This window comes from Spea bombifrons, chromosome 2 (assembly GCF_027358695.1).
Source record: "Spea bombifrons isolate aSpeBom1 chromosome 2, aSpeBom1.2.pri, whole genome shotgun sequence".
NCBI lineage: Eukaryota > Metazoa > Chordata > Amphibia > Anura > Pelobatidae > Spea > Spea bombifrons.
In genome coordinates, this window is record NC_071088.1 from 97,012,316 (window position 1) to 97,027,624 (window position 15,309).

At 42.1% G+C, this 15,309-nt stretch overlaps 1 protein-coding gene across 1 annotated transcript; it reads left to right on the top strand.

Annotated features, from left to right (window-relative positions):
* The first annotated feature begins 1,925 nt into the window (after window positions 1-1,925).
* Window positions 1,926-10,897, top strand: LOC128473781 (disks large-associated protein 5-like). The gene is made up of 14 exons (XM_053456016.1): window positions 1,926-1,978; window positions 2,150-2,360; window positions 3,802-4,007; window positions 4,411-4,898; window positions 6,496-6,545; window positions 6,628-6,763; window positions 7,072-7,157; window positions 7,580-7,740; window positions 7,921-8,013; window positions 8,212-8,425; window positions 8,511-8,682; window positions 8,867-8,924; window positions 10,062-10,287; window positions 10,589-10,897. Exons 2-14 carry the CDS (start codon window positions 2,171-2,173, stop codon window positions 10,654-10,656), a joined length of 2,148 nt encoding a protein of 715 aa, XP_053311991.1. The 5' UTR covers window positions 1,926-1,978; window positions 2,150-2,170; the 3' UTR covers window positions 10,657-10,897.
* The last annotated feature ends 4,412 nt before the right edge of the window (window positions 10,898-15,309 follow it).

The window sequence follows — 15,309 nt, forward strand, 5'->3', positions numbered from 1 at the left end:
TCATCTGCTTGGACCCAGTCCGTGACAATTATGACATCACAATCAAAACACCCCTTTCCGGTGTCATAATTATAAGACAACTAAATCATTATGATGTCATAATCAATACACTCTTGTATTATGTCATAATGATAAAAGAATGATAGCATTATGATGTCACCATCAAAACACCCCTTTAGTATCTCATAATGGTAACACAATTAAAACATTATAATATTACAATCAAAACTCCCCTTTATGATGTCATAATGTTAAGATGATAGCATTATGACATCACAATCAAAAGACCCCTTTCCGGTGTCATAATTATAAGACAACTAAATCATTATGATGTCGTAATCAATACACTCTTTTAGTATGTCATAACGGTAAAAGAATGATAGCATTATGATGTCACAATCAAAACACCTCTTTAGTATCTCATAATGGTAACACAATTAAAACATTATACTATTACAATCAAAACTCCCCTTTATGATGTCATAATGTTAAGGTATTTGTCACTGTCACAAAACTCCCCAATGTGTTTTAAAAAGGCCTCCGCCATCATCGTATGGCGGACCTTGGCGTCCCAGGGAGGTGCCGCACATGGCCCCTGATGCCGATCTTGGTGTTGCTGAATGCATCGACATTGAGGCATTACAGCATCACCGCTTGGGTGCAGATAGGAAACGTGGCTCGCTTTCTGCACCCGTTTATGATGGTCCTGGCATGTCCGTTGTCACTAACTGGATGTTAGTGCATGAGGTACCGGATCAATTGTCATCAAGGGGGGATATATATATATACATGTGAATTCCATTTCACAATGCCCTGATGTGTATGTACCAATATCAAATCCACTTCACATAAGCGCCACCTGCTGGCTGGAGACAAATTTTCTCCAATTCTCACTTTATTACACAATCACCTTATGGATGTATACCACACGAATATATCCTGCTAGACTGTAGGATATAGACAATATATAGACAATAAAATAAGCAGAGAAGACATTGATGCCATCCAACTGCAAAGCTTTTCTGATCCCCCAGTGAAAATGGGTTTTATTCATTAAAGGAGTGGACAGGAGAGTTTGGAGGGGGATTATGTTTCAGCTCCTTCGCCTCACTATACATTACGAAGGCCCATTCCCAATAAACGTCCGTTGCAGGAAGCACTTAGCTGTGTATAATGTATAGACAAATCGGTGAGATTTCTTAAGTTACGCAGTAGGTGTAGCAAGCTCCGCTCTTCTTGCTGGAGAAACCAGCATGAATATGTTCATGTCTGGTAATAGATGGGTTAACTCTCTGAAACTGTTCATGTCTGGTCATAGAGGGGTTAATTTCTGAAGCTGTTCATGCCTAGTAATGGAGGGGCTTCATTCTCTGAAACTGATCATGTCTGGTAATGACTATATGTATGATATACATATATTATTAAATCTGAGACCGCCATGGCTCCCAATGCTTCCTAATAATTTATATAATGTAAAATGTATATTACATATGGTTGTGTATATGTGAATCAGTGTGTGAGATATATACATACATGATGTGCCCTTGAATGGCAGGAATAAAATGTGGTCACTTCAATTTAGAGATGTGCCGTCAGGCTACATATCATTAAAACGTTAAGGTACCAAAGCATAATACGGAACAAGAGGCGAACAGCTAACAGCTTCACAAAATAAATGCTGTCCCACTGATGTGGTTCTGAAGCCCCAAAAAACCGAAATACTGAAGGGTCTCCGATAAAATGGCTACTGAAAGGGTGAGAATCGGCGCTGTTGTACTTTTAGTTATACTTCGTAAGGGCGACTCTCGTGCGCTCGTAGAGCCTGTGATTGAGAGTCCCGAGTTCGGAATAAGCTATTGGCTGAGCGAATGTATCCAATCAGAGACCAAAATTCTAACCAATGAGAACGTTCTCTACGGAAATTTGAATGTGCGCTTCAAAAAGTCGTTGTGTGAATTGGTTTCGGTAAAGGCGGCTTGTAAGTTACAGTATGTTATCGGTTATCACTGGGGTTTTGTCGTAGGTTATCTGATGGTGTGTGAAACGGAATTCGTTCGGCAGTCTGTATCCGAGGGGCAAGGTCCCGGTTTATATTTTATGTTTTGTAACGTTAGAAGCTGTGAAGTGAAAAGGCTTTTCTCTGCTCCAGGCGCTGAAGTAAAACGAAGATATGGATACCAGGTCGCAATTTGCTGGCCGCTACAAAAAAGATCTGAGCACCGAAACCTTAAGGGCCAAAGTGGCCCGGCGCAAATCCATCACTCAGAAGGAGAACAGACACAAGGAGTTCAGAAAGGGCAGAGGCCTAGCGCTGGCGGATGGAAAAGCACAGCCCCGGAGGGAGAGACATGGATCCAGGGGCCCATGACTGGGGGGCCTGGGCTGCCCTTCCTCTCCTCCCCCACTTTCACCTTTTGAACTTTATAAATTAAGTTACTAATCTGCCCAGCTTTATGTAAATCTGCAGATTAGGGGGTCACTCGGGGTTGGTCAGCAGCCCCTGGTGACACCCCCCCCATAAAATGGAATATAAATTTGGCTCCCTACAGGGTAGGGCATTACTCTTTTACTGCCTTTTACCTGAAAATATTCCCTCCCACCCTCCCCTTTTTTGTGTTTGTTTCTATGGTGTAGGTTTTATGCTGGCATGGTGCTTGAGCTACTCACCTTTAGGGGTGGCTGGCTCGTGGTGCACAAGCCTTCGGGCTTAAGTGCAAGACACTCCTTGGGCTAAGGGCCCTTGCGATTCCTATTGGTGCCACGGGCTGACGGGCAAGGGATGCCGTCAGTCACAGCGGGTATACGGTTTACACGCCTATGCCAGATGGTGTTTATTCATTGACGGTTTCACTGGTTACGGTTTCAGTTTGATGGTGTTTAGTTAATTGTTAAAAGGGGCGTTCGTTAAGCGCCCAACACATTGGTGTAAAGTTTACAAAGGGTTAATGGTACTTAACCCTTGACACGTTAATTGTGTTAGTGTCACGGTGCGGAGATGCAAGTTGGATTGCACCGTGGACAAATTAATCCATATCTGACTTTTATTGACATTGTTAAGAAATAAATAGTCAATTTGTTAAAATGACAAATGGTGTATGTCTTTATTTGTGGTTATGGGAGGAGGGGGGAAAAGGGGGCTGCCAGGTAGGCCCTCCTCCAGTCATGTCACAATGTGTAGGGAGTACGAGCTGTCGGTGCTTTTAAAGGGATACTGACTGCTCCTTTATTCAGGGAGAGTTAAAGTGACTCCATTATCCATCACAAAGGTCCAAATTCAATGAACTTCTGCTGAGGGAAGAGCTTGGCTGGTCCTTTAATGTATAGCTAAATCAGCGAGGTTTCCCAGTCGCCATTCATTTTGATCTATGCACTTTGCCCCTCAGAAAGAATAGTGAAAGTGCTAAAACAACAACTCTCCATTTAGTGAATAGATTGCTTCGACACCCGGTCCTGTCCTGATGGCCCAGACTAGCACCTGCGGACGGCTGAATCCAGCACCAAGGAGTAATTGCAGTTGTGGACGGGGGTCCCCGTGTATGACCCGATGCCTGCTGAATTATTTGATGCATCCAGTCTGCCCATCTAGTTCTTCTGTAAAACGATCATAGGCGTGCAGCCATGTTCATAAACCAAGTGGATATCAAACCGGTGCTTCCCCCTTCCCCAGTGATGCCAATATAGCTTGTCTTACTAATTCCAGGAAAGTGTGTGTGATTATGCCTTTATGTGGAAATGATCATAATTAGCAGCCTCTGTCTTTGTCATTGATCCTTAAAAAAATAATTTGTATGCGTTCTGCAGTTGTCTCTAAGCCCAAACAGCAGATGTCAAAAGAGCGCTTGGAAATGCTGCAGCGCTTCAAAGAAGAAAAGCTACTCCGAAAATTAAAAGACCAAAGAGAAAAGGCAGCTAAAGGGGTTTTTAAATGTGGTCTCTATAAACCGGATGTTATGCTTCTTCCACCTGCGCCCCCTCAAAAGGCTGTGAAAGTCAAAGCAAAAGATCAGGTATTTAGGAAGCTGCTGCACGATGAAATGTGTGGACGTCTTCACCCCTATTTAATTACTCCCTGTGTCGTGTTTGCATAATGTCTAATCTATAATCATGTGCATTACTAATATTTTTCCTGTCATATAGTGTCAGTACCACGGGTGTCGCTCTTTCTAGGGACAAGGACCTAGAAACGAAGAGGTTAAGATCACCTCCTAAGATGAGACCAGCTTTCCTCCACAGGAACTGCGTAAATTTGTTAAAGAGGTCTCATGGCTGTTTCAGGATACAGACCGGTCGACGCACCCTTAAGGGTTGCCTATGCTACCTAATATGCAAAATCTCATGTATAGAGAGTGGCACAATCCAGGCAAAAGAGCTTTCATCTCGAAGCACTTTAAGCAGTTTTTTCACCTTCAGGGTGATGAGAAATGGGAAGATGTCCCTTCAGTAGACGTCCAGATAGCTCAGCTTTCTAAACGTGCTACCATTCCCATTAGTGAAGTGGCTGGTCTAAAAGACCCTATGGATAAGAGGGCAGAAACGTCCTGTAGACGAGTGTTCCAGTCATCTGGTTTCCAGCGTAAAGTGACGTTATCTAGCGCATCTGTGGCTAAAGCCCAAGGTATCTGGTTGCAGTCCTTAGAAAGCAGTCTGTCGGACGCTATGGATGAAGGTTTGTCTAAGTTATTTAAGAACCTAAAGCTGGCTAATAGCTTCCTGGTGGAAGCTGCAGAAGAGAGCCTTAAACTATTGGCCTGTAATATGGGTTTGTCTTCTGTGGCTAGAAGAGCATTATGGCTTCGCTCTTGGGCAGCAGATACTGCTTCAAAGTCTACCTTATGTGATTTACCATTCGAAAGAACCAAGCTATTCGGGTCTCCCTTGGAGGAGCTGATCAGACATATGTCAGATACTAAAAAGGCACTTCCTCAGGATAGGAAGAACAGATGGAACAGACGATTCCAGTATAGACCTTCCAGGCCTTTTCAACCAGTGTTCAAGACTCAAACTTTTCGTAAACAACACGAAAGGAAGTTTCAGGAACATCCTAAGAAACCTGAGGGCAGGAAGTTCTGACGGTGTTGGAGGTTGTTTGCAATGGTTCCTGCCAAGATGTAAACAAACCACCAACAGCTCCTGGGTCCTCAGGATCATTGCGGACGGGTACAGGATAAAATTTTTCAAAATCCCACGCCCCCTGTTCCTGATTTCATATTACCCTTCTCAGGTGAAGAATTCAGCACAGGCGGCCTCCAAGCACACGATATCCCGACGGCTTTCCGACACTATTAGCTAAACCTACACTCTCAGCGGTCAGGTTCTTTCACCTCACATTACTGCTCACTCCACCAGAGCTATGGCTACGTCCTGGGCTGAACAGTCTTCTGCATCCCCGGAAGAAATATGCAAGGCAGCCACTTGGTCTTCCTTCCGTTTGTCAAGCATTACCGGCTAGACATCTCCTCCTCTGATGCTGATTTCTGGCGTAAGGTGCTCCAGGCGGTTACCTCGTGACTATATTCCCCACCCAGAGGGGGCATCTTGCTATATCCCCGTGGTACTGACACTATATGACAGGAAAAAGAGTAATTTTACTTACCGTAAATTCTTTTTTCCTTAGTATAGTGTCAGTACATATTTCCCTCCCTGTACGTTTTGTATTAAAATTATTTGTTGCAAGCTATCTTGTTTTCTTGGTATTTACTGGAGGTATTGGGGCTGCCGGGGCTCTTATAGGGGGAGTAGGAGGTTATCTTAACCTCTTCGTTTCTAGGTCCTTGTCCCTAGGAAGAGCGACACCCGTGGGACTGACACTATACTAAGGAAAAAAGAATTTACGGTAAGTAAAATTACTCTTTGCTCTCTTCTACCCTCTATACAGACGGGTGTCCTTAACAGCAGCAAGAGATTAGCAGAACGCACAGTCCCAAGAGGACGAGGACAGAGTACAACCCTAAAAAAAGCCGACAAAGAACATAAAGGTATATATATTTTAAAAAAAAAATTGCATTAGAATTTTGTTTTCTTGAACAGTGTTCCATATATATGTGTGTGAGTGCATTTAGAAAAAAAAAAAAATATATATATATATATATATATATATATATATATATATATATATATATATATATATATACCGTATTGGCTCGAATATAGGCCGCACTTTTTTCCCCCCACTTTAAGTCTTTAAAGTGGGGGTGCGGCCTATATTTGGGGTCTAGCGCCCGACGCGCGTCGGGGAGGCAGCGGGGTTAGGATACAGATCCCTCGCAGCGGTGCAGGGGACCTGCATCCTGCTCCCCGATACGCTCAGACAGCCTCCCCTGCCAGGGGGGGGTGCCGGCACGGGAGGTTGTCTAAGCGCATCGTGCGGACCGTCCGCACGATGCATTTTACCTCTGCCCCCCAGACTTACTGGAGCAGACTCCCGGGTGTCTTGTGGGGCCGGCGGGGGTCATCTACGCAATACGCGAATACAACTTCCGGTGCTGGCACATCCAGTACTGTCTGTACTGTAGAAACAAACACAACAACTTCTCCTCAAAGAAAAGGTAGTCCATTCTATGGACTATCACCTGTGCGTGAAATAGAATATTTCAGCGTAATTTAAATGTTTGTGCTCTTCCCCTGTAGAATGCGTGACTGAGCAGTATTCCTGTACATCTGCTCAACAATCTCCTCCATCTCAGACTATTATATCGGATGCTTTACAGGAGAACAAAGAGCTGGAGCAACTAGAGGAGCCGCAGCACGATGTGCCTTACTTCCGGTCAGTACGCATAGGCATGTAACTTAGTCCATAGGCAGGGTGCAAATAGGCCCTGCTTAAATATGGACAGACTCTCTACTTAGTTCTAATACCTACTTTACAGACTTTTCATTTCTATGACAATTCAGTTATGAATTATGTATCCATAGTTTCCCAAGTTTGAACATGTGATTTAAAAAAAAAAAATTACCCCAAAACTAATCCACAGGGATGTGATAATGTTCCTTTGTCTCGTAGATCCAACTTTTTAGCTAGGTTAGTCTCAGCAAATATATGATTTGATTCTTTCTCTGCTTGCTTTAATGCAGAAACATACTGAAGTCTGAGACGGAGCGGCTTTTCATACTGTCCACGGAGTGGGGGAAAAAAGTTGATGGAGACATTCCAGAGGATGGTAAGAATTGTATTTTCTTCACCCAGTGCAAAAAAGCTGTGTCAATTGACAAGCATGTTCATTTTGTATGCCACATTGAGTATTCACTAAACTATTACACTGCAGTCTTTAGTGTTTCAAGGAAGGTGTGAGCATGAAGGGATTTGGAGTGTATGAATGAACTTGGTTATTTAATTCTGAATCAATGCAGGGATTTATAAAAATCTACTGCAAGCTGCCCACAGCAGCGTTTTAGAAACTTGGGTGAACTAATTATAAATCGGATGTCTACATATCGTAAACCAAATTGTGAATAGAATTGTTTCTGTAGATGCGACAGATCTAAATCCCTTCTTTAGATTCACTCTCTGCTTTGGTTTATCTGCGCATGTCATTAAAACTATTAGATGGCTAAAAAAAACTCTTCTGTTTACTTTATAAAGCAAAGGATCTGATACGCACAACTGTTGGGCAAACACGACTCCTAATTACAGAGCGGTTTAAACAGTTTGAGGGACTTGTGGACAACTGTGAATTCAAGCGTGGTGAAAAGGAAACTACGTGCACAGATCTCGATGGTTTCTGGGATATGATCTACTTTCAGGTATACTCCTCCGACGCTTCCCCTCTCCAATGAGTAATCTGCCGCTCTATGTTGCGTTTTCGGTCTGCTCTGTTTGATGTACCCATCTCCCTAAAATTACTGGATCCAGTTACCTGTTTTGAATGTTATCCTGTCTTAAAGTAATATGCATGCAATTAGCTTTAAATGGTTATTTTCCAGGTTGAAGATGTGGGTAAGAAGTTTGTCAATCTTGGGAAGCTGGAAGAGAACTCATGGCAACAAAACACAGTTCAGACCAAAAAAGCTGTAAAAGTAAGCATTTTCTCTTGAAGAGGTGATGCCTGGTTTCTCTTGAACTTCCATTTGGTTAAACCATGAATGAGATAGTCCTCTTTCTGGATGTTAAACATGATGTACTCAGATTCTCTTGGGCCATGAAAACATCCATGTACATCCACTTGGCCCCTCATTCTGTTAAAGTTCAGACAGTATATCCATTCTGTCTTTTAGAAGAGAATTGTTTCAGCACCAAAGCAGAGTCAAGGTGATAATGGGAGGGCTGCAGCTCGAGGTCGTCTCGCTGCAATTAAAGCTGCCCTGAAAGACAAAGGAAAGCCAACAGAACCAGTAGCTGAAGTAGCCTCAGATCTCCCCAAGCAGCTTGAACTGGTAGTCTTTGACGCTGGGTTCTTTCGAATTGAGAGCCCTGCCAAACCAAAAAAAGGTAAGGTTTTATTTGCATGACTTTTGAGTCTTGGACAGCTAAATCAGATCAGTCACCAATGTGCCGGTTTTATATTCTTATATAGATGTGAAAATAAATCGAAGATCATCTCAAACACCCAACGCTTCCAAGTCCATCACGAAAACCTCTAGAATTCATGTTACCGGCCTCTTTCTAGAAGATGATGTGGAGTGTTTGGAAATAAAGGGTTCAAAATCTCCTGTAGGAAGGGTGCTATTCACTGCAGACAAAGAAAGGTAGCTTACTACGAGAGATGTAATGTGAATGCCGTAAAGCTGAATGAATGCACATGTTTATTTGTATTGCTTGTAAACAAACTGTCATGAATTTTATTTGGAAGGTGCTGATTTCCATGACATTACTGAGTATTGAAGTCCTTGTATTAAAAGGCATTAATCTAATTTATTTTTTTCTCTGTAGCACATTAAACACAGAAGAATCTTGTAAAAGTACAGATTTCAGCGATAACAAAGATGATGTGAGTCATTCTAGATGTTTGTGGTTCGGTCGGAGATCCCACAGACCCCGTTGGTAGTTGTTTCCGATTACATAGCTAATGGTAGGATTAGCTATCATCATCTTAACATTATGACATCATAAAGGGGAGTTTTGATTGTAATATTAGAATGTTTTAATTGTGTTACCATTATGAGATACTAAAGAGATGTTTTGATTGTGACATAATGCTATCATTCTTCTATCATTATGACATAATAAAATAGTGTATTGATTGTGACATCATAATGATTTAGTTGTGCTATAACTATGACACCGGAAAGGGGTCTTATGATTGTGATGTCATAATGCTATCATCACCTTAACATTATGACATCATAAAGGGGAGTTTTGATTGAAATATTATAATGTTTTAATTGTGTTACCATTATGAGATACTAAAGAGATGTTTTGATTGTGACATCATAATGCTATCATTCTTCTATCATTATGACATAATAAAATAGTGTTTTGATTGTGACATCATAATGATTTAGTTGTGCTATAACTGACACCGGAAAGGGGTCTTATGATTGTGATGTCATAATGCTATCATCACCTTAACATTATGACATCATAAGTGGGAGTTTTGATTGTAATATTATAATGTTTTAATTGTTACCATTATGAGATACTAAAGACGTGTTTTGATTGTGACATCATAATGCTATCATTCTTTTATCATTATGACATCATAATGATTTAGTTGTCTTATAATTATGACAGCGGAAAGGGGTCTTTTGATTGTGATGTCATAATGCTATCATCATCTTGACATTATGACATCATAAAGGGGAGTTTTGATTGTAATAGTATAATGTTTTAATTGTTACCATTATGAGATACTAAAGAGGTGTTTTGATTGTGACATCATAATGCTATCATTCTTTTATCATTATGACATAATAAAATAGTGTATTGATTATGACATCATAATGATATAGTTGTGCTATAACTATGACACCGGAAAGGGGAAAAACACAGAAGAATCTTGTAAAAGTTCAGATTTCAGCGATAACAAAGATGATGCGAGTCATTCTAGATGTTTGTGGTTTTGTTCTGTTTTGTTTTTGCTTGCTTGTTTTGTTTTAAATGTCTTTTCTCTTGTTTCTCTATGCAGTCCTCCCAAGCGATTCCTGAAAAATATTTGGTACCTACAGAGTGCATTGATCTAGAGTTTGGAGATTCCTCCGCAGCCAAGCCGAGTGAGTGTAACCTGGACGCGATTCTCACAACTAACGCTTCATTTGTGGATGATGTCTTTATAACCAGCCCTGGAAAAACTGTCGAAGAAATCAGTATCCACTCTCCATTTAAAGATCTTCTTGGGGAATTTGCTGATGCAGGTTTGCATGTCCTCTTGTTTAGTAAACTTTCAAGTGTGAATAAATAAGGGAAGGGGGAGGTAAAAAGTTAGAATGTCAAAGTTTACAATGACAAAACTCTGATGGGAATTTTGTTTGGCAGTTGGAAGGATAAGGTCTCACTTAGTCATAAAGCAATCAGTACATTGACACTGGAGATGGCTTATTAGCTGATAAGTGGCAGCCGTTTTCTGCCCCCATGGAAGATGTAGGGTGTGATGTAGCAATGGTTTTACTGCAGTTATACCATAAACATCCTTTTTTTTCCTTTTTTTCTCTCTAGACTGTAAGATTGATTCTGATGGAATCCCTCTCCGAGGAAGCTGCAGTCCTTCAAACACGGTAGAATAATAATTTGTCTTCTCAGTCTTCCTGCCACATACTTATGCGGCCTATTTGTCTCAGAAGATAACAGGATGAAAATGTTATGCTAATGTCCGCTTTTTCTTTAATGAACCCACATTGAATATATATATTTATTGTGTATATTAAACATTTTTCTGTTTTCTTTGAAAGGCTGTCTGTGCGTGTGGATCATTTTTTAATTTTCTCTTTTCCCTTTTATTTCTGAGTGGAAATGCAATCAAGAGTGTAGCTGTAGATGGTTTGCGTTTAACAATAGGTCTGTCGTAGGGAAGCTGAGAGAATAAAGAGTACCAACAAAAACACAATCCACGCTTCCTTTTCCCCATCTAACACCCCTAATTGGTCTATGGCTAGTGAGTTAATTGAGTTGGTGCCCACTGGAGGCAGGACAAATTTGTTCCTCATGGATATACCATTCTTGGCAATGCATAACCAAGAGGGTTCTGTTTATTCTGTCTGAGATCCCACAGAGCCCGTTGGTAGTGGTTTCCGATTACATAGCTAATGGTAGGATTAGCTATCATCATCTTAACATTATGACATCATAAAGGGGAGTTTTGATTGTAATATTATAATTAGACTTGCGCATTCGTCTTCGGGCGAACATGAAAACAAGCACGAAGAGGCCGGTTTTTTGTTCGTTCCGAAGACACGCCGAAGAGAATACAGTGCCGGCAAAACGTAGGAGAATACGAAGACTCACAACCACGAAGAATCGAAGATTCTTCGTGATCGTCTTCGTTTTTGCAGCGCAGCTGCCAAAATTTCAAACAGGAGTGAGCTGATCTCGTCTGTCCAATCGGCTCACTCTTGTGACGTCACGCTAAGGGTCTCGTCCAATGTCTGTGCTGCTGTTTTTTGAATTCTGAAGGCGCCTTTATAAAACCAGAGCTTGCCTGAGAGATCCATTCATTTTTCGCTGTGACTGTTTTGGCAACACTGCTGTGCTGCATCCGAGCGTTACAGAGAGATTGTTCTGTTCTGTGTGAGACTGGTAAGCCTTAGCCTGCCATTTCTCACAGTGTACTTCATCCTCACTTCAGTGCTACTTAATATAATTAATAATAATAATTTGATTAATTTAATTTTTTTTTTATTTAATTTGTCATCAACTGTAGTGTAAGTGCTGTTGAGTTGACAGTGCACCCAGTGCCTCAGTGGCACTGGGGTGCCCTTGCCCTGGGCTGGCACTAGTGCCTATTGCCTGTCCTGCTTAAATAAATTAAATAGAATTTATAAATAATAATTTAATAGAATCTATAATTTAATAGTTCATTATAATATTATATATATATATATATATATATATATATATATATATACTAGTGTAGAGTGTACTGTAGACATTCATCTACTAGTGTCTAATTTAAAATCGGTAATATTATAATTAATAATTGAATTCATTATAAAATTATATATATGTCAGTTATAGTTAGTAATAGTATACTAGTGTAGAGTGTACTGTAGACATTCAAGACATCTACTAGTGTCTAATCTAAAATCAGTAATATCAATAATTCTATAATTCTTTCTTATCTTAATAGTTAATTAAATGAGCTATAAATAAAAGTAATAATAATTAATTACTACTAGCGTATAGTTCAGCTAATCTTATTAGTACTGGTGCTGCAGCTCTATAGTTTGTGCTTTGTTTTAGCAACAGTAAGAGACCAAGTACATTTTTCTTAATTACTCTTTCATTTTATTTCATTTGTTTTGCTCACCTCAGTCAATCAGTGAAGTGAACTTGTTGGGCTAGTGAGTGCAGCCGCATAAGTGCTGTGTGTTTTTGTTCAGCAAGCAGTGAAGCTAACTGTTTTGCTGTGACATTTTATTTTATTTCTAATTCTTTTCAAGAAAAATTGACTGTGACGAGCTGTACTAAGCAAAGCTTCAAGCTACTAGCTGTAGTACTAAAATAATTCTAATCTTTTAATCTTAATCTATAATATAAGTAATTCTAAATTTTAATTCATAATCTATATTCTTCTATCTATAATACATAATATATAAGTAAATTATTTCTAATCTATTAATATTATATAACTTAATATTAATTAATCATATACTGAATCTGATTTAACCTCACTTTAGCTTAGTGGGTTTGAGAGCGTCTGCCTAGAGGTAGACTTATAGTAAGGAAATATAGCTTTAGGCTAGCATAGTAGTAGGCTAAGCTCTTACGCCCGTGTAAATTCAAATTAAAAATAAAATACTGCTAGTTATTAAATAGTTAATCTTGAGTTTATAATTTAAATAACTTAAGCAGTTTGGCAGATTACACACAACAGCACAGTGCAGTAGTGCATAGTTTTACTTTTTAATCAGTAGCACTGAAGAGAACTTCCTCTAATTTTTGTCTTTAATTCATTTTTCCTTTTTTTTCCTTTTTTTTTTTTATAGTTTTTTTAAACACTACACTACACTACACTACACTACACACACAAAATTTGAAATGGATCCTCCTTTTGGGACTAAGGAGGGACAAGCTCCATCTACCATCACCACCACCACCAGCACCACCACCCGTTCTAAGATGCAGCCTTTGCGTCAGTCTAGTCGGCCAAGTAGGCCAAGCTCTCGCTTATCATTTGGGGAAGCATTGCATGAAGGATCATCAAGTAAAGGAAAGGCACCAAAAGCAGGCAGTAGTAGTGCGGCTAGGCCCACAAGCTCTATGGTTTTTTACGGAAAGCCTAAAGCACCAGAAGCACGTTCAAAGTTAAAGGGTAGTACAAGTAGTACCAGCCCAGTGACTAAAAAGAAGTGCCTTTTGTCCCAAGCAGCATCTTCCCCATCCACAAGCAGCATGCAAGGTACCAAGCAGAGCCAAATTAGCAGCAAGACTCAGAGGGGTCCCAAACCAAAGCGATCTCATTCCTTTGTAGGAAAAACCACCACCCCCACCCCCACGCCTGAAATGTCCCTAATGGAGAGGGTAGTTTCTCCCCCCTGGTTGCACTGCTACCTCCGCCAATGTAGCCAGCTTACGCTAGGGCCTTGTGTCTGAGTTCTGGAAGTCCGCTCCCAAACGCCAAGGACTGACAGTCTTTGGATGCTTTGCCCTGGGGTGAAACAGGTGAGCGGGTCATCAATTGTCCACTCATTCGCCTTTTCCAATGCTGCTGCTGCTGCTGGTGGTGGTGGTGCCAGCGTCTCTTCTCTGCCAGTTCGCTTCCTGGCTAGTGTCATGCCTGAAATGTCCCTAATGGAGAGGGTAGCTTCTCCCCCCTGGTTGCACTTGCTGCGGTGTGGCAACGCCTGCTACCTCCGCCAATGTAGCCAGCTTACGCTAGGGGCTTGTGTCTGAGTTCTAGAAGTCCACTCCCAAACGCCAAGGACTGACAGTCTTTGGATGCTTTGCCCTGGGGTGAAACAGGTGAGCGGGTCGTCAATTGCCCACTCATTCACCTTTTCCAATGCTGCTGCTGCTGGTGGTGGTGCCAGCGTCTCTTCTCTGCCAGTTCGCTTCCTGGCTAGTGTCATGCCTTAAATGTCCCTAATGGTAAGGGCAGTTTCTCCCCCCTGGTTGCACTTGCTGCGGTGTGGCAACGCCTGCTACCTCTGCCAATGTAGCCAGCTTACGCTAGGGCCTAGTGTCTGAGCTCTGGAAGTCTGCTGCCAAACGTCTAAGACTGACAGTGTTTGGATGCTTTGCTCTGGGGTGGAACAGGTGAGCGGGTCGCCAATTGCCCACTCATTCGCCTTTCCCAATTCTGCTGCTGCTGCTGCTGGTGGTGCCAGCGTCTCTTCTCTGCCAGGTCGCTTCCTGGCTAGTGTTATGCCTCAAATGTCCCTAATGGTAAGGGCAGTTTCTCCCCCCTGGTTGCACTTGCTGCGGTGTGGCAACGCCTGCTACCTCCGCCAATGTAGCCAGCTTACGCTAGGGCCTTGTGTCTGAGTTCTGGAAGTCCGCTCCCAAACGCCAAGGACTGACGGTTTTTGGATGCTTTGCTCTGGGGTGAAACAGGTGAGCGGGTCGCCAATTGCCCACTCATTCGCCTTTCCCAATTCTGCTGCTGCTGGTGGTGGTGCCAGCGTCTCTTCTCTGCCAGGTCGCTTCCTGGCTAGTGTTATGCCTCAAATGTCCCTTATGGTAAGGGCGGTTTCTCCCCCATGGTTGCACTTGCTGCGGTGTGGCAACGCCTGCTACCTCCGCCAATGTAGCCAGCTTACGCTAGGGCCTTGTGTCTGAGCTCTGGAAGTCCGCTCCCAAACGCCAAGGACTGACAGTGTTTGGATGCTTTGCTCTGGGGTGGAACAGGTGAGTGGGTCGCCAATTGCCCACTCATTCGCCTTTCCCATTTTTCAATGCTGGTGGTGGTGGTGGTGGTGCCAGCATCTCTTCTGTGCCAGTTCGCTTCCTGGCTAGAGTCATGCCCAAAATGTCCCTAGTGGTAAGGGCAGTTTCTCCCCCCTGGCTGCCTCTGTCTGCGGTGTGGCAACGCCTGCTACCTACGCCGGAGTGGCCAGCTTACGCTAGGGCCTAGTGTCTGAGCTCTGGAAGTCTGCTGCCAAACGTCTAAGACTGACAGTGTTTGGGTGCTTTGCCCTGGGTGAAACAGGTGAGTGGGTCGCCAATTGCCCACTCATTCGCCTTTCCCGTTTTTCAATGCTGCTGCTGGTGGTGGTGGTGCC